The sequence below is a fragment of the Podarcis pityusensis genome, assembly GCF_964106645.2.
Source record: "Podarcis pityusensis genome assembly, chromosome: 7".
Classification (NCBI taxonomy): Eukaryota; Metazoa; Chordata; class Lepidosauria; order Squamata; family Lacertidae; genus Podarcis; species Podarcis pityusensis.
In genome coordinates this window covers 3,430,336-3,449,216 of record NC_138031.1, presented here as the reverse complement: position 1 = coordinate 3,449,216, position 18,881 = coordinate 3,430,336, and the positions used below count along the sequence as shown (strand labels likewise).

Genomic DNA, 18,881 nt, shown 5'->3' with positions numbered 1-18,881 from the left:
GTTATTCACTCTGCTGATTAGAGCATGCTCAAGTTTCTGAAGGCTTCTGAGGCTGTGTGCCACAGTTTTGATGCTGTTCCAAGAACCAGAGTTTGCCCGGCTGCCGGCCGGTGGCTGGAGCCAGCCGGGGGCCTGCCAAATGCCCCCGTCTCCCGGGACGCATCCCAACACTAGATTGGGGCCACCCCTGCCTCCTGCGGCAGGGAGTTCCACAGAACCACACCAAGGGCATTTCCGTGCTCTTCTCGACCATAAGGAAGTTGGAGGAAACCAAAACGAGAAAGGAAAAGAGGGAGAGGACTGAAATGAGGCTCTCACCAAAATCAGCGCAGCAAGCAAGAGCTGACGTTGATTATGAGATGTTCAGTTTCATGTATCCCCCGCTCCCAAAACATGTCGACTGTGCCCCAGCCTCATCTATCTGCGAGGCTGCTGTGGCGAGGAGGGACAAATTAAAGTATAACTGCAAACGCGAGGGGCATCAGGAAATAATGAGCCTTTCCTCCCAACTTGGTGCTTCCTACGGCTGTTCTGGACTCCATCTCCCATCAACCCCAGCTGTAAACAGAGACGGAGAAAGGGGGAGAGCGGGGAACCTTTTGCGTGTTCCTTCTTTTTTCCCCTTGTAATTTCCCCCGGGTTTAATTTGCTTCCAGCCATGTGGCCGAGAGACGCTGACCTTAGTTCTGAACTTGGCTAAGGAGCAATTAGGAGAGAGAGATCTCCGCTGAAAGTTGCTGAGCCAAGAGCCACGGCCGCCTGGCGCAGAAATGGAGGAGGCTGGAATCTTGTACCAAAAGTGGGGCTTTGGATTCATTGAGTGTGACAGGAGCTGGGGTGGTTTATTTTGGAGTTTTTCAGTCCTCTGAACACCAAAGGCTATACTTCTTAGAATTTCCAAGCTAGAAAAAAAACAAATTACACCGTCTGGCGTTCCAGAAACTGCGGAGAATGTTCTCTGGCACTCAGAAACAAAAGCTTAGGCAGACAAATGATACGTGATGAAATTATAATGCTTATTTTCCTCCACGTTGAGTAAGTGCAGCTGCAGGCTGTGCTAAACACTCTCATAAACGTAATAATCCGACAGCCAAATTAAAAGGCAGACCTGCACTGCAAACACACCTCCTGGAACCGGAAGGGGAGGCATCAAGAAAAGGCTTCGGCAGCTGATCCGCACATGAAGACGCTATCATGGCTATCAAAAATCAATTTTCAATTTGCAGCTGTTGCATCCTTTGGCTTATCCCCCCCTGGGCTCCACAGGGCGGCCAGAAGCCAAGGGCATTTCCTCCACCAAGAGCACCTTGTCCTTCACTTTGGGTGCCTCCGAACCATCACGATTTGTGGAAGTGATTCAAGAGCCTATCAGAAATATAAAGGTAAAGGTAAAGGAACCCCTGACCATTAGGACCAGTCATGACCGACTCTGGGGTTGCAGCGCTCATCTCGCATTATTGGCCGAGGGATCTGACGTACAGCTTCCTGGTCATGTGGCCAGCATGACTAAGCCGCTTCTGGCAAACCAGAGCAGCGCACGGAAACGCCGTTTACCTTCCCACCGGAGCTGTACCTATTTATCTACTTGCACTTTGACGTGCTTTTGAACTACTAGGTTGGCAGGAGCATGGACCGAGCAACGGGAGCTCACCCCGTCGCGGGGTTTCGAACCGCTGACCTTCTGATTGGCAAGTCCTAGGCTCCGTGGTTTAACCCACAGCGCCACCCGCGTCCCTATCAAAAATATACATTTGCGTAATTAAAATGCTCTGTCGCCCCAACACATCCACTTGCTTGGGGGGAATGTGTTTTTGCAGTGAGGAAGGAGATGGGGACATGGATTGCCAAGTGTGCGGTGAAAGAGTGGGTCACTGGAAAGACCTGTGAACACACCGCAAGCAAATCATGGTCATGTAACCACCCAGCAAGCAAAATGGAACAAATGCGCAATGAAGACCAGGCATAGTCTAACCTCCGCCTTAAGTTTGCTGGAAACAAATCAGGGTGAATGCACCACAAACAAGAAGACGGGAGGAAAAGCCCAAAAAGAAAACTATTTAGGAGGCGGTCTGACCCCACAGAAGCTCACTTGACTGCTTCGATTAGGGGAACTGGCAGCGTTACAGCTGCCTCATAATATCCGCTCCATGTTTATAAGAGATTCATCTTTTAGCGTGGCAGCCCCTGCACTTTGGAACTCCCTGCCTATGGAGACCAAGCAGGTTCCTTCACTGCATTCTTCTCAGCCCCTGATAAAAGCATTTTTGTTCAGGCAAGCCTACCCAGGTTTTGGGTTGAGTTTCAATCTGTTTCTAGTCCATTGCTATTTCAACCCTTTGTCAAATCATTGTTATTTTTCTTATTGTTATTGTTTTTTGTTTTTCTGTAAACTGCTTTGAGGTTTTTTCTACAACCAAGCGGCATAGAAATTTTACGAAATGAATCAAGCACCAGCCATCGCATGAAGTGGGATGCACCAAGGGAGATTTGTCTCAGTCAAATCCCAAGATGCGCCTTAGAAAGAGGAATGGAGGCCGTGTCAGAGGCAACTCGGCAGGAACTATGACACAGTGGGGATTTTACAGCGGGGCTGCACCCCTGCAAACACCGCTGCCTTTGCTGCCTCCCGGTTTTTTGCGGGTTGGCCTGACCAGCAGCACCTTGCAGCTGCCCCCAGGCTGGCGTCCTCTGTTCCTACACATCCCAACCATTTGGCACACAGTTAGACCAGATTCTCTGCCAACGCTGCGCTTGCGCCCGAGTGAACCCCTTTCCCCCTGCCCCGCAAGATCAACTTTGCTCCTGCCGGGGGCGCAATGCGCACTTCTTCAGATGTAATTAAGCAATCACGGCAACCCCGCCGGGCACAGGGGAAGACCCCCGCGGAAAGCCACCTGTTGCCTCCTCCCAGCTGATCTTTAATTACTACTGACACTGATCGGCTAATTGCTATTATTAATTATATTAATGATCACTGTGCGCCGTCTCAAGCGGATTGCGCAGCTCAGATGCCATACTCCGGCTCAAATTAGCGAGAAGGAATTCCTCCTTCCATATCCAGTTCGCTGTGGCTCTTGAGGCTGCAGCGACCAGGGTTTTTGCCGGCCATTCTTTCTCAGTCGCCTCCAGAAAGCCACTCCAGCTTTTGTGTCTCACCACAGCCTGCTCTGAGGAAGCTCTCCTTGCCTGGGCAGGATTATTGGTTCACAAGCCATCTGCAAACAAGGCAGGTACCATAAGCAGGCAGAGCTGTGATGCACCAGCCGACATCAACTGAGAACGGGAAAACAACCATCACCTCTTCCTTGTGTATTTCAGGAAACTGCTGCAGCCTGCAAAAAGGGGAGGCGGTGCGAGGAGGGAGCAGGGCCATCTGCGCAGCAGATTAAAGTCTCCTGCCCGCATTTCAGTTAGCTTTGCACTGCCTCAGAGACAAGGCCCGCTTTTGCAAAACAGGGGACCCTGGCGTCTTGGATTCCACTAGAGAATGAATGAATGAATCTTTATTTGCGCCAGCCACCGCCTATAGCAACAAAACCGCAATACAATATACAAATAATAGAAATAAAAAGTCAATTATATAAAATAGATTTTAGGGTTTTGAATCAACAGTTGCATAGTGGATCTTATTCTGATTCCCCCCTGCTGAAATCCTTGCCACCTTTGCTGTCACCTGCTCATCTTGATCTGCCAAGAGAAAGGACACTGTGGCAGTGGCTGGGTGACCCAGGATGGACAATAAAAGAGGAGTGATAACCTCGTTCCTCGAGTCTTTAAAAGAGTGCAAGTCAGAAGGGCACTTGCCACTGATTCAGTACTATCCCACTAGAGAGATGCAGGTGAAAATCCTCGCAGGATGGAGATTCCAGGAAGGACAGGATGGAGGGGGGGAGTAGGAAAGACTAGGAAAGGTTTGGGGGAGGCTCAGAAGCTCAGAAGGGAAGGAAGATACAAAGAGAGGGAGCAGGAGAGACAGGCAAGGCAGGCTGAAGCCTATGGATGCAGAGTCAGACCCTGTTGGTCCATTGTGGCTAGAAGTCTCTCTCTTAGGGACCATCCAGACATTTGCTGGACCACAACTGCCATCACCCCAACCGCTGATGGGCTGGTGGGAGTTGCAGTCCCAAAACTTCTGCTGGGTTGCAAATTCCCCATCTGTGCCATCCTGAGACTGGCAGGGCAATCGCAGTGACCCCCAACCCCACCCCAAGCAAACTGCAGAGCGGATACAACAACAACAACAACAACTATTATTATTATTATTATTATTATTATTATTATTATTAATACCCCGCCCTCCCCAGCCAAGACCATGCTCAGGGCAGCTAACACCAGGTATAAAAACAATTGATTAAAATACAACTTAAAAACAAGATTAAAGTACCACATTAAAATGCAGCCTTATTTCACTAGAAACTCAAATAAAAAACTTTTTGGGGATGAAGCGAGCTTCGGATTGCAAACAATGGAGGAGTGTGCAAAAACAAGAAAATTAAAAACACCTAATTGCGCCCTTCCCACCAGCCAAATCTCATATTCCTCCCTGCTCCACAGGGTCCTTGGGCAGAGCTCGGAGCACAGCCGGCCTCTGTTCGGACAGCTCCACCCACTAGGCCGCGCTGCCAAGCCCCGAAAACCAGAAACCTGTGGCTTCCACCGCAGGTTCCCAAAGCCCGGCCGCGCAAGGTTACCTTTCCGTTTCTTCTTTGACGGTGGCGAACTGGGAGGGCTGTCGGTGGGTCCGGCCCTGCTCCTGCGCCTTCTCCCCGCCGCCCTCCAGCTCCTGCTCCTGGGAGGAGCTGGTGCTGCCCTCGCGGCTGACATTGCTGCTGCGCCCAGGGCTGTTCTCGGTGGAGGCCCGCGGGGACTCGGTGTTCTGCTTCAGGGTCTGGAGCTTGGCCAGGGGGATGATGTCACAGTTCTGGGGCCGGTGCCACACGGTCCGCTGGGTGGAGGCATTGTAGTAGTAGAAGCGCGAGGTGTTCGGGTCAAACAGCTCCCACCACTGGTTCTCGTTGGTGCGCTTGATGCGCACGCCGGCGGGGGGGTCCCAGACGCACTCCCCCGTGATCAGGTTGGCGTACATGCGCTCCCGCGTCCGAGGCTCGATGATTTCCACCCATTCCAGCCTGGGGAGGGGAAAAGAAGCACAGGAAAACATTTAGAAGCTGGTCAGGATCAGTGTCGTGCTTGCAGCCCCAGGCGTCCCCAGGTGACCTCTCGTCCAGGCATTGGCCCAGACCAAGAAATGCTTCTCTTTTTGCAGTTTTTTTGTAGTCTTATTAAATTTTATAATTATTAAATTAAATTAAATAATAAAATTTTATTAAATTTTCTGCTTTACAATTTAAAGTACTCATTGTTACATCCTTAAGATATCGATGACTTCCCTTCTTCTCTTTCCATGGTTCATTTTGCATATCATAAAATCCCTGCATAGTTTACAAAAACTATATCATTCAGTATCCCATTATTACATCCATCAAAACTCAGTTACCCTATTTGGGGGGACTCAAAATTTAGAAAATGGGGAAATGGGGGGGGAGAGATTCCCCGAAGTTGTTGAACTATTTTGGGGGGGAGGCTTGGCCAAAATTGTTGAGCTTTTTGGGGAATGATTGCCCACAGTTACGATACGATAATTTTTATTGTCACTGTCCCATACAAAACAGTTGTTGAGCTTTTGGGAGGGGGGAATGCCTAAAAAACTTCTTGCAGTCCTACTAGTGTAATCTGCTTATTACAATTGCTTTTCAAATAGTTCAAATATTTACTCCTAGAAGCTGCTCTCCTATGTGGTGAAAAGGGGACTCAGGAAATTGCAGAAGACACACTTAAAATTGCAAACCTAAACTTTTTTTAAAAAAGTACAATGCTCATCAGCATGGTATGCCATCGCTGAACGGAAGCAGGAAATAAAACATCTTTTGGAAGTGGCCTTCATCCAGAACAGCTGCTCTGCAGATGGGGACGAACGCTGCAAAGGGCCTTTCAGAAGCTTAGGGTGGGTTCTGCTCTTTGGCTCAGGGCTGGAGAAGCTCTGATCACAAAAATGGAAGGGTAGGAGACCATCACCCAACTCACAAGGCTGGCCAAAACAAGGTAGGTCACACACACCCTGTGACCAGTCTACAGAGTCCAAATGACAGCATCCCATACCCCAGCAAGATGCTCGGGCAACAAATACAGTGGTACCTTGGTTCTCAAACTTAATCTGTTCTGGAAGTCCGTCCCAAAACCTAAGCGTTCCAAAACCAAGGCGTGCTTTCCCATAGAAAGTAAACCGTTCCAGACTTTTAAAAACGACCCCTAAAACAGCAATTTAACATGGATTTTACTATCAGACGAGACCATTGATCCATAAAATGAAAGCAATAAACAATGTACCGCAGTCACACAATCAATCAGTAGCTGAACTGGGTTCCACGTAGTCACAAAAACAAAACAAAAAAGCCACAAAAACGCAAAATAAATAGCAAAAACAGACAGACCTCGGCGTAACACTCAAAAGAGAAGTGTGGCACTCAAATCGGAAGAGTAACACCCAAAATGGAGCACGTTCCGCTTCCGAAAAAAAGTTTGCAAACCAGAACACTTACTTCCAGGTTTGCAGTGTTAGGGTTCCAAGTTGTTTGAGTACCAAGGCGTTTGAGAACCAAGGTGCCACTGTAACTCCCTTTGCGATGACTCAAGGAAGTGAGCCAATCTGCACACAACTGTGCGGTTCCCCTTTAACACAGCACAACAAGGCGATGACCTATGCTTCTCCCCCCCCCCAAAGCAAGCGGATCAATATGGCTAATCCGACCCAACAACCTACCAAAACCACAACCGCCCCTACACACATACAAACAAACAAACAAACCGCGCTGCAGTCAACTGAACGCAACCAACCAAGGTTCAGGACCCTCCTAATTTCTCGCAATAACAACGGAAAATAAATAAATGTATTGATATAGAACAATGCTGACGCAAAGCTCTATTTTTTTTTTAACAAATGAGAGAAAATAAGATAATCAGTGGGGGGGGGGGAAGGATTGATAATGGTAACCATGGGAGGGCGGAGGGAAGTCAAAGGATTCAGATTGAGGTTGAATCCTGACAAGACAGAAGTACTGTTTTGGGGGGACAGGGGGCAGGCTGGTGTGGGGGACTCCCTGGTCCTGAATGGGTTAACTGTGCCCCTGAAGGACCAGGTGCGCAGCCTGGGAGTCATTCTGGACTCGCAGCTGTCCATGGAGGCGCAGGTCAATTCTGTGTCCAGGGCAGCTGTTTACCAGCTCCACCTGTACGCAGGATGAGACCCTACCTGCCCCAGACTATCTTGCCAGAGTGGTGCATGCTCTGGTTATCTCCCGCTTGGACTACTGCAATGTGCTCTACGTGGGGCTACCTTTGAAGGTGACCCGGAAACTACAACTAATCCAGAATGCGGCAGCTAGACTTGTGACTGGGAGTGGCTGCAAAGACCACATAACACTGGTCCTGAGAGATCTGCATTGGCTCCCAGTATGTTTCCGAGCACAATTCAAAGTGTTGGTGCTGACCTTTAAAGCCCTAAACAGCCTCAGTCTGTATACCTGAAGGAGCGTCTCCACCCGCATCATCCAGCCTGGACACTGAGATCCAGCTCTGTGGGCCTTCTGGCGGTTCCCTCATTGCGAGAAGTGAGGTTACAGGGAACCAGGCAGAGGGCCTTTTCGGTGGTGGCGCCCGCCCTGTGGAATGCCCTCCCCTCAGATGTGAAGGAAATAAGCAGCTATCCTATCTTTTAAAGACATCTGAAGGCAGCCCTGTTTAGGGAAGCTTTTAATATTTAATGCTGTATTGTTTTTTAACACTCGATTGGGAGCCGCCCAGAGTGGCTGGGGACACTCAGCCAGATGGGCGGGGTATAAATTATTATTATTATTATTATTATTATTATTATTAAAATGAAGAGGTGAATGCTGTGTTTGAATTTAAATTTGTTAAGTAAAACTTATATATATGAGAGAAAAGTAATGGGGCCAAAGAGAGGGGAAGAAGGGCGACGAGGGCTGCTGTTGTGCGGAAGACAGAAAAGGCAGCATCTGCAGGTGGGATATTTTGCTCAGGAGCAGGGAGGGTGCCCTATATTTTGCTCAGATTTAACGTCTCGGCTCAGAGGGCTCTGTTTGTGTGGGTTCCTAAGATAACGCTCCAGAATCGCTTTGAACATTTGAGAGTGCTATCTAATTGCAAAATATTCTTCATTATTCATTACCGCAGAGCTGGCCCATCTGAACAGACTTGTTTGAATCATTTAACCGCCTTCATCATATATAGGGCAGTGCTTTAAAAATGAATGCGTTCAACGTGGATTTTTCTTTTTCTTTACCCAGGGTGCTTTCTGAACGTTCAGCACCGAAGAGACGCAAGTTCTGCGCATTTCTAAAGCATGCGCCATGATGCTTCTCAAACAGTGCTCTCGGCCTGCCCAGGCTTCAGCTGTGGAGGTTGAAATGTTTAATTAATTTCCAAAAGGAATTCCTTTTGGGAATTATAGGTGCAGGACTACCCAAACTGTAGAGAAATTTATTCATGTACAGCGGCAAGAATGTTATTTGCCCAAAAATGGAAAGAAGAAGTTCCAGCAAAAGAAGAATGGATACAAAAACTTACAGAATACACGGAAATGGCGAAACTTACCGGAAAAATAAGAAATCAAGGTAACAAACTTTTTATAAAAGAACGGAAATGGTTTGTTGAATATTTACAGACAAACTGTAAACAGATAAGAACATTGGCAGGATTACTGTAATAACCTGCAGTTTTATAAGAGTACATATTTAAAGTAGAGGAATAAATGAGTAAGTTAAGTTAATTTGGAGCAAGCAGGAAATATAAAAAACAAATTTAAGGAACCGCAGGATGAGGCGGAAGGAAGTCAAGTTTCAAAATGCTAAAATGATTGTAAAACTATTGAAATGTATATAACTGAAAATTATAAATAAAAATAAAAGAAATAAATAAAAAAGAAATGTTTAATTAATTTTCTTTTCAAAAGGCATCTGCCCTAGCCATGCAGCTAAGGCTTCTCAGAAAGATGCCCGTCTGACTTTGGATTTCTGAGGAGGACGTAAGAGTGGGTATCTTTTCCTAGGGAAGAGGCAAAGTTCCTATTTAAGCCTAGATTGTCCTTTCTTCGGCTTTCTCCGTACCCTGCCCTCCGAAAGCGTAATGACCTCAACCTTTGAGTCTTGTGGCCAGGGCTGTGTGTGTGTTAAAGTCTGCGGGATGCGCCGGTATTTGGGGGTGGGGGTGGGCCTTCATCTTTCCATGTGGCTAGCGACTTGGGTCTATCAAAGCCATCGATCGCCCTCTCTTAAAGCCATCAGGCCTCGTCACCTTCGCTGCCTAGTTTAACTATGTGCCGGCCTTCATATACTGGGTGGACGTGGATTGCACAAAAACATAAACCCAACACACAACTTGCTTTATATATAATGCAATTGTTGAAGCCGCACATTCCCAGCGTGATCACACTCCTGTTTCAGCGACGTCTACGCTGGCTTGGCCATGCCCAGAGAATGGCAGGATCTCCCAAGGATCATGCTCTATGGCAGCGGTTCTCAACCTGTGGGTCCCCAGATGTTGTTGGACTACAACTCCCATCATTCCTAGCCAGCATGACCAGTGGTCAGGGATGATGGGAGTTGTAGTCCAACAACATCTGGGGACCCACAGGTTGAGAACCGCTGCTCTATGGGGAGCTGGATTCTGGCACCAGATCAACTCTGTGCTACAAGCAAAGGTAAAGGGATCCCTGACCATTAGGTCCAGTCGCGGACGACTCTGGGGTTGCGGTGCTCATCTCGCTTTATTGGCCGAGGGAGCCGGCGTACAGCTTCTGGGTCACGTGACCAGCATGACTAAGCCACTTCTGGCAAACCAGAGCAGCACACGGAAACGGCGTTTACCTTCCCGCTGGAGCGGTACCTATTTATCTACTTGCACTTTGACGTGCTTTCGAACTGCTAGGTTGGCAGGAGCAGGGACTGAGCAACGGGAGCTCACCCTGTCATGGGGATTCGAACCACCGACCTTCTGATCAGAAAGCCCTAGGTTCTGTGGTTTAACCCACAGCGCCACCCGTGTCCCCTGTGCTACAAAGACGTCTGCAAATGTGACACTAGGAACATCAACTCCGCCGGATGGGAGTCACTCGCAGATGACCACAGGGCCTGGAGACAGTCAGGTTGTGCATCAACAGCAGTGACCAGAGAATGAATGACCTCTGGGAGGAACGCAGGGTGAAGAAATGCTGTGGTGCATCTGCAGCAGCACAATCAGACGCCTTCATCTGCCCCAGCTGCAACAAAACATGTCTCTCCCATATCGGTCTCTACAGCCAGAGCAGACGCTACAACCTCCCGACAGCTTGACCTCACCCCAAAGGCACACTCTGGCTTTGTCTCCCGAGACAGACAGGTGCCAAGGACAGCGTTGAAGCAACTGATCCGCGTGTCAAAAATCCTATGAGTTGCGTCAATATTACCGCATTAGGCTGAATATAAGCCTCACTTTTTCCCCAAATTCCGACCGTGAAAAGTCAAAGTGCGGCTTAAATTACAAAAATTGGCTTTTACGATATCGCTGCTGAAACAAACATGCGGTAAAACGGAACGGGTGTGAGTGCCTGTGGAATTTTAAGGGAGCGGCTTATATTCGGGTGCAGCTCATATTCGGGCGAAAACGGTACTATCTGAAACTGCATAGGAAGGAAACCAAGTCTCAGAGACAGGACCCACATTTTGTAGTTTACTTGATATTTCTCTTAGCGTACTTCATTGAATGTTTCTTTTACATGCGTCTAGCACTGCATGGATGTTGTTGCATGTTTTGCATTGGGGGGGGGTGCACTAACAAGCTGACACCTGAACCTTCCAGATCCTATGACTCCTATAACAAGCAGGCACCCCCCTCCCCACCTCCAAGCCTGTGACCCCTGCTGGGATCCAGGAGGCATCTCCTGAAGCTGCTCTGCCAGGGGCACATTTTGCCTTCAGCTTCTAAGGATAATCCCTTCTCCTGGGTCCTGCCACATCAACCTCCACATCTCTCTCCCCCCCCCAACAATTCATGCATTGCAGTCTGCCCCCCCCCCCCAGTTTTGCTCCAGTTCTGGGTTTTGCCAGTCCAAGCTCTCCCACCCGCACTCTCAAAACAAGGTTTGATTCCAGCGCACACCACCAGTCAACGACCACCATGCCAGATCCACCACTCTTGACATTTGCAAGCGGGGATGGCTACGACGCCACTCCAGCCTTCATGCAACACAGTCGGGCAAGATCGGCTGCACGGCCTAGCTGGCTGGCTGTCAGGGGACTGCCATCGGAACCGGGGAGAGAGGCAGGGGGGCCATTGGGATACAGAGAGCCTCCAAAACTCCTGAAGAGCAGTATCTCTTCCAGCAGTGAGAAAAGCCACACCTCCAGTGAATAATAATAATAATAATAATAATAATAATTTATTTATTTATTTATACCCCGCCCATCTGGCTGGGTTTCCCCAGCCACTCTGGGCAGCTTCCAACAAAACACTAAAATACAATAGTCTATTAAACATTAAAAGCTTCCCTAAACAGGGCTGCCTTCAGATGTCTTCTAAAAGTCTGGTAGTTGTTCTTCTCTTTGACATCTGGTGGGAGGGCGTTCCACAGGGTGTGTGCCACCACCGAGAAGGCCCTCTTCCTGGTTCCCTGTAACTTGGCTTCTCGCAGCGAGGGAACTGGCAGAAGGCCCTCGGGCGCTGGACCTCAGTGTCAGGGCAGAACGATGGAGGTGAAGAGAGGGAAGGGGCCAGCCAAACGAAGAGAGGGCTTGAGGATGCTTCTGAGAGCCCCAGCACCTCACCTCGCCAGGCTGACCAAGAGGGACGCACGCCACTTCCGTTGCCCAGCTTGCGCAGAGGGGTGAAACACAAGGAGGGGAGGAGGAGACTTGGGGTGCTGAAGTTCTTACGTTGGGGGAGAAGCCGGAAGGGGCCACTCCCGGATTCTGCAAGTGACTGAGACGGACATGACTTGGTAGATCTGCACTGTAAATAGTTTGCACAATAAAACCTGTAAAAGCCAGGTCGGAGTCCTGCCTGGTTACTCACGAACAACCACCACCATCATCTGACACTGGCGTTGCCCACATCCAATAAGGGCTCCAGGTATGAAGGGTGCAGGTTCCGGAAGAGAAGGCTTAGCTCGGCCTGTGCCCTCTGGATCGCGAAGGAGGCACTGCTCTCAAACTCCGTCTCGGCTTACTTGCCTGCCTACGGAATCAAGAGCTACTTGCTTGATCTGAAATCGAGGTGATTATGAAACCATGATTTAAATATCACACAGGGTTTGGTTTGGGCCATTTGTTGGAATGAACCGTCCCAAGTTTGTAATTCGTGTGCTGTTGTTTTTTCAAAGGAGCATGCGGACTCGCTGGTGGTTGCTATAACAAAAACCTTTGTTTGCAGCTAAACAGAGACTTTATGCTACCCAGGAGCACAATCTCGAGCCTCTGGCTAATGCACCTCTGTTCCCTTCTGCACCACAGAGTTTGCATCTGTTTAGATAAGCAATTGCAAAGGGAAGAGTTTCTCTCCCGTTCCCTCAATAATATACATCAAGTGCCCAGAATTTGCAAGAAGCAGAGGTTGGTATTTATTGGGTGGAACAGGTTGCCTCCCCAAACACAGACATTACATGGAAAGGAAATTCTCACACTGTCTAAATCTGCATTCCCCAGCCTGGTGCTCTCCAGATGTTTTAGCTAGACATTACATCAGAAATTTCTTTTAGAAAGGGCATGAGCTTTTACCCACTTGGGTTGATTGCCAGGGCTATGTACAGTGGTACCTTGGTTTGCAAACTTAATCCGTTCTGCAAGTCTGTTCCAAAACCAAAGCGTTCCAAAACCAAGGCGTGCTTTCCCATAGAAAGTAATGCAAAATGGATTAATCCGTTCCAGACTTTTAAAAACAACCCCCGGAACAGCAATTCAACATGAATTTTACTATCAAATGAGACCATCGATCCATCAAATGAAAGCAATAAACAATGTACTGCAGTCACACAATCAATCAATCAATCAATCCATCAGTAGCTGAACTGGGTTCTACAGAGTCACAAGAACAAAACAAAAAGAGCCACAAAAACAAAAACTCAAAATAAATAGCAAAAACAGACAGACCTCAGCGTAACACTCAAAATGGAGCACATTCGGCTTCTGAGAAAAGTTCACAAACCGGAACACTTACTTCCGGGTTTGCAGTGTTTGGGTTCCAAGTTGTGTGAGTACCAAGGCATTTGAGAATCAAGGTACCACTGTACTTTATACTGTACCTTATAGAATTACATACACACACACTGCAGTAAGATACAATTATGGGTTTTAAGGCTGTAGGACCCCTGCCAGTCCTGAATCTATAGCAGGGTGAGATACACATCTGTGGCCTATGTGCATCTCCTGCTCTCTGCCCCACGAAAGCCACGAGGCCGGTTCAGCTTGGCCCCCCACCACAACCAGTAAGGACCAGGAAGTGGAATCTGGCTCCAGCTCTAACCCAAAGGTTCGGAAGAGATGGGCGCCACCACTGGAAAAGGCCTGAGACCCCCTTCCAGAGAGAGGGTGCGGTGGCGCCTCTTGCTCCCTGTTCCCTTCAAGTCCCTCCTCAAAACCTCAAAGCTCCTCTGCAAAGTGTGGGGCTAAAAGCCCAAGTCCACATCCCTGACTGAGGGCAGATGCGCACTATATGTTTAAAGCGTATCCAGTGCACATTTAAAGCACGAGACTCACCCCCCCCCCGAGAATCACGGGAACTGTAGTTTCCACTCACAGCTACCATTCCCAGCACCCTAACAAACTACACTTCCCACGGTTCTTTGGGAGAAAGTATTGTGCTTTAATTGTGGGTTTAATATGCTTTAAATGTATAGTGAAACTAAGTGTGCGCATAACTTCATTTTCAGCAATAGTCAGCTGGTGACCTGTCCGAAATTTTCATGCTGTTTTTATTGTATGTATATACAGGAAGTGATCTGACCATGGCACTTCTTTTGTTTCACTTTTACTTAGTGTCAGATCACCCACGTTACTAGAGGTGAACACCAGGTCTAAGGCATGTCCATGACTATGAGTTGGGCCCAACTTATTCAGGGACAGCCCCATGGAGGCCATGCTTTCCACGAAGTCCCGAGCGGCCCCTTGTAAGGTCGTGTCGGCAAGCAGCGGCAAGGACAGGCCCATCTGCTTCCTCCAACCAGGTCTCTGTCACACATGCCAGGTCAAATCCTCCATCCACAATCAAGTCGTGGATGGCAGTGGTTTTATTCATCATTGACCTGGCATTGCACAGCAACACTTTCAGGTCATGTGGGTTTCCCCTGTTGATTCCAGTATCCATCCGGTCAAGGCCAGACCCGGAGGCAGGGATAGTCTTCAAACAACGACTAAACCTGCCTCCTCGGTAATGACATGGTCTGGTCTTAGCGTAACTCCTCCTCCTGCCCATGATCACCGAGATCGGATGTCCCAGTGCTTCCCCCCCTGTGGAACTTGTCCCAGCCATCGTGTTGGCTGGGGAGCCACTCCCAGGCAGCCCTGATCCCGCCCCTTAAAAACAAAACACAAACTATACAGAACCAATAAAACAACAACAACAAAAAGGAACAGAACAATTATACTAAAATTAATCCCCAAACAACTATCCATCCCACCCACCCCCAACAAAGGAAAAAAGGAAAAAAAGGAATAAAAATTTAAATTGCCACCGACTGCTTGTGGACATTTTAAAGCACATTAACCACCTGGAACAGGGAAGCAATGGCAGAACACTTCCCACACTTCCCCAAAAGTTTGTTCCAAATAAGGGCCTGGGCCACGCCCCCTGGGCCAGTTGGAAAAGGCCCTGGAAGGGAGCAGGCCCTGCAGTCCTCACCCAGCCGATGGTCCCTTCTCCGCGACCCTTCCCCTCTGCAGGGAGGTGGGACCAATTCGGATGGTCCGCCCCCGCCACTTAATGGATCCAAATGGTTTCCAGAGAGTGGTAGGGGATGCTTTAGCCCATGTTGATGGCCTTTCAGCTGATTCCCTGGTGGCCCGCTGGAATGCGGAGTTAACCAGGGCTATTGACTGTCTGGCTCCGAAGCGCCCTCTCCGATTGCATGGAGCCCGGACAGCCCCGTGGTTTTCTTCGGAGCTGAGGGCGATGAAACAATCGCTGAGACGGCTAGAGCGTCGGTGGCAGAAAACTCACTCCGAATCTGACCGGACACAGGTTAGAGCTCAACGTCGAGCCTACCAAGTGGCGATAGCGACGGCGAAGAAGACTTTCTTCGCCGCCTCTATTGCATCTGCAGAAAATAGTAGCAGGAGACTCTTTCAGGTGGTTCGCAATTTAACGGAACCACCTTTACCACCGGGGCCTTGTAAAGACCCCAAGATCTCCTGCAACGATTTTGCAAAGTTTTTTGCAGATAAAATCACTCATATTCGGAAGGAGCTAGACACCACCGTGGGAGCAGGGCCGGGGCGGGAGAGTGCTGGAGCTCTGTCTGGTCAAGTTGCATGGAATCAATTTCAATCCGTTACCCCCAAGGATGTGGACAGGCTGCTTGGACGCATGAAACCAACCACCTGTCTCCTTGATCCTTGCCCATCCTGGCTAATAAAAGCAAGCCGGGAAGGGCTGGGCGATGGGCTCTGCGGGGTGGTGAATGCTTCCCTCTGCGAGGGAACATTCCCAGATCCGCTGAAAGAGGCGGTCATTAAACCGCTTCTTAAAAAACCATCTTTAGACCCGGCCAGTATGGCCAACTATCGCCCAGTCTCAAATCTTCCATTCTTGGGCAAGGTGATTGAGCGTGTGGTTGCTGAACAACTCCAGGCACGCCTGGAGGATGCGGACCATTTGGATCCCTTCCAATCGGGATTCAGGCCTCACCATGGGACTGAAACTGCCTTGGTCGCGCTGGTTGATGATCTCCGGCGAGCTAGGGACAAAGGTGAGAGTTGTTTCCTGGTTCTGCTGGATCTCTCAGCGGCCTTTGATACAATCAACCATAACATCCTTCTGGACCGTCTAGAGGGGCTGGGAGCTGGGGGCACTGTTATATAGTGGTTTCGCTCCTTCCTCCTGGGCCGTGTTCAGAAAGTGGTGGTGGGGGATGAGTGTTCAGACCCCTGGGCCCTCACTTGTGGGGTGCCTCAGGGTTCCGTCCTCTCCCCCATGCTTTTTAACATCTATATGAAGCCGCTGGGAGAGATCATCAGGGGATTTGGACTGGGTGTCCATCAATATGCAGATGATACCCAGCTCTACCTCTCTTTCAAATCAGAACCAGTGAAGGCGGTGAAGGTCCTGTGTGAGTGCCTGGAGGCGGTTGGAGGATGGATGGCGGCTAATGGATTGAAGTTGAATCCTGACAAGACAGAAGTATTGTTTTTGGGGGACAGGGGGCGGCCTGGTATGGAGGACTCCCTGGTCCTGAATAGGGTAACTGTGCCCCTGAAGGACCAGGTGTGCAGCCTGGGAGTCATTTTGGACTCACAGCTGTCCATGGAGGCGCAGGTCAATTCTGTATCCAGGGCAGCTGTCTACCAACTCCACCTGGTACGCAGGCTGAGACCCTACCTGCCCGTGGACTGTCTCGCCAGAGTGGTGCATGCTCTAGTTATCTCCCGCTTGGACTACTGCAATGCGCTCTACGTGGGGCTACCTTTGAAGGTGACTCGGAAACTACAACTAATCCAGAATGCGGCAGCTAGACTGGTGACTGGGGGCGGCCGCCGAGACCACATAACACCGGTCTTGAAAGACCTACATTGGCTCCCAGTACATTTCCGAGCACAATTCAAAGTGCTGGTGTTGACCTTTAAAGCCCTAAACGGCCTCGGCCCAGTATACCTGAAGGAGCGTCTCCACCCCCATTATTCTGCCCGGACGCTGAGGTCCAGCACTGAGGGCCTTCTGGCGGTTCCCTCTCTGCGAGAAGCAAAGTTACAGGGAACCAGGCAGAGGGCCTTCTCGGTAGTGGCGCCCGCCCTGTGGAACGCCCTCCCATCAGATGTCAAAGCGATAAATAACTACCTGACATTTAGAAGACATCTTAAGGCAGCCCTGTTCAGGGAAGTTTTTAATCTGTGATATTTTACTGTATTTTTGGTTTCTATGGAAGCCGCCCAGAGTGGCTGGGGAAACCCAGCCAGATGAGCGGGGTACAAATAATAAATTATTATTATTATTATTATTATTATTATTATTATTATTATATAATTGTTGAAATTGTGGTACACAGGTATTTTTAAAAAATAAATAATCCAGAAACTGCTGGAAGAATTGGGATGCAAGTCAGCTTGTACGAAGGACTGAAAGTTTGCACAGGGAGAAAGCAGACAGAGAGGTGAACCTCCATGCTTCCTGGACCATCTTTCTTCCTTCGTTGTTTTTTTTCACTATTATTGATTTTGTTTAAAAGTGCAAACGTAACAAAAAGAAATGAAAGGAAGATTCAGAAATGTAGACCACAGAGCGTCACAGCCTGGAAGGACAAAAGTACAGCACAGCTCCAAAAGGATAATAAAGCATTGACTCATACAAAGATTCCCTTTGCACCTAACAAGGACGTGTAAAAATAGAAGTATTCTCCACCTGTGAGTTTCATCATTATTGAGGATAATGGTTCTATGAAGTCTTAGATGAGCCTGACACCTGCATGTACTTGTGGCACTCAGGAACCACGTGCCTCAACATTTGAATGAGAAATAAAAATCATGCCAAGTGGTGGTGGGGAACCTGGTTATCTGAGCTCTTTCGATTTATAAGGTAAAGTTTCAAGAAGAGCAATCTGCTAAACCCTAGAATACAGCAATCCAAAATCCCTAGTGGGCCTTTGTGTTGACCTTCCCTAAAGTCCTAGACCAGGGGTCAGCAAACTTTTTCAGCAGGGGGCCAGTCCACCATCCCTCAGACCATGTGGTGGGCCGGACTATATTTGGGGGGGGGTGAACAAATTCCTATGCCCCACAAATAACCCAGAGGTGCATTTTAAATAAAAGCACGCATTCTACTCATGTAAAAACACCAGGCAGGCCCCACAAATAACCCAGAGATGCATTTTAAATTAAAAGACACATTCTACTCATGTAAAAACACGCTGATTCCCGGACCGTCCGCGGGCCGGACTGAGAAGGCGATTGGGCCGCATCCAGCCCATGGGCCTTAGGTTGCCTGTCCCTGCACTAGACCAATGTTCTCAGCGTTGAGGACATCACTTCTTATTTCCTTCTTCATCCCACCTTGGGATGTGAGACCTCTCTCCTTTGCTCATCTTTGCAGAGATGAAAGAGCAAGAATGGCTCACTGCATCTCCACCTCAAGCCGCCCAGATCTGGGATATTTCATATCCAACATACATGTCCTATAATAAACTTAGCTTTCTCGTTTTCCATACTGAGAAGTCTCAGTGCGACTGCATCCAAGGGCAAAACGGGCTCCTCCAAGCGGGAGTTTTAAGGCGCAGCTTGAGCTTCCGGCTAATGCATTAGAGCTCCGGATGCCAATGTCAGTTCCATCCAGACACATTCTGCCCCCGTGACTTTTGCATCCACGCTTCCCTTCCTGACCTCAGCTCTTGGTCTCGGTTAAAATTTAGACTGAAAATGGCTCAGAACAAGAACTAGGGCCATCCAGCTCAGCAGGTGGGTTAGTGGGGACCTACTTCAGTCCAAAGACCACATCCTATCAGAGGCAACTTTCCATTCGGGGCAGGGGGAGCACGTTCAAAATTAACTGGGGGCCGTTTGCGTTTTGCAACCGGCAAGCGGCCTTTTGCGAGGAAGTGAAGATGTCTGGTTGCGAGGTTTGGCACCAACATC

The 18,881-nt window shown here is 48.9% G+C and overlaps 1 protein-coding gene across 3 annotated transcripts in view; it reads right to left on the bottom strand.

Moving 5' to 3' along the window:
* The window catches only part of ARHGAP39 (Rho GTPase activating protein 39), a 205,491-nt gene that overhangs the window by 97,841 nt on the left and 88,769 nt on the right, over positions 1-18,881 (bottom strand). For all 3 annotated transcript variants that reach the window (XM_081012535.1, XM_081012534.1, XM_081012536.1), the window contains exon 2: positions 4,692-5,129. In XM_081012535.1, the coding sequence (XP_080868661.1) occupies positions 4,692-5,129 (438 nt within the window). The remainder of the gene's footprint in view (positions 1-4,691; positions 5,130-18,881) is intronic.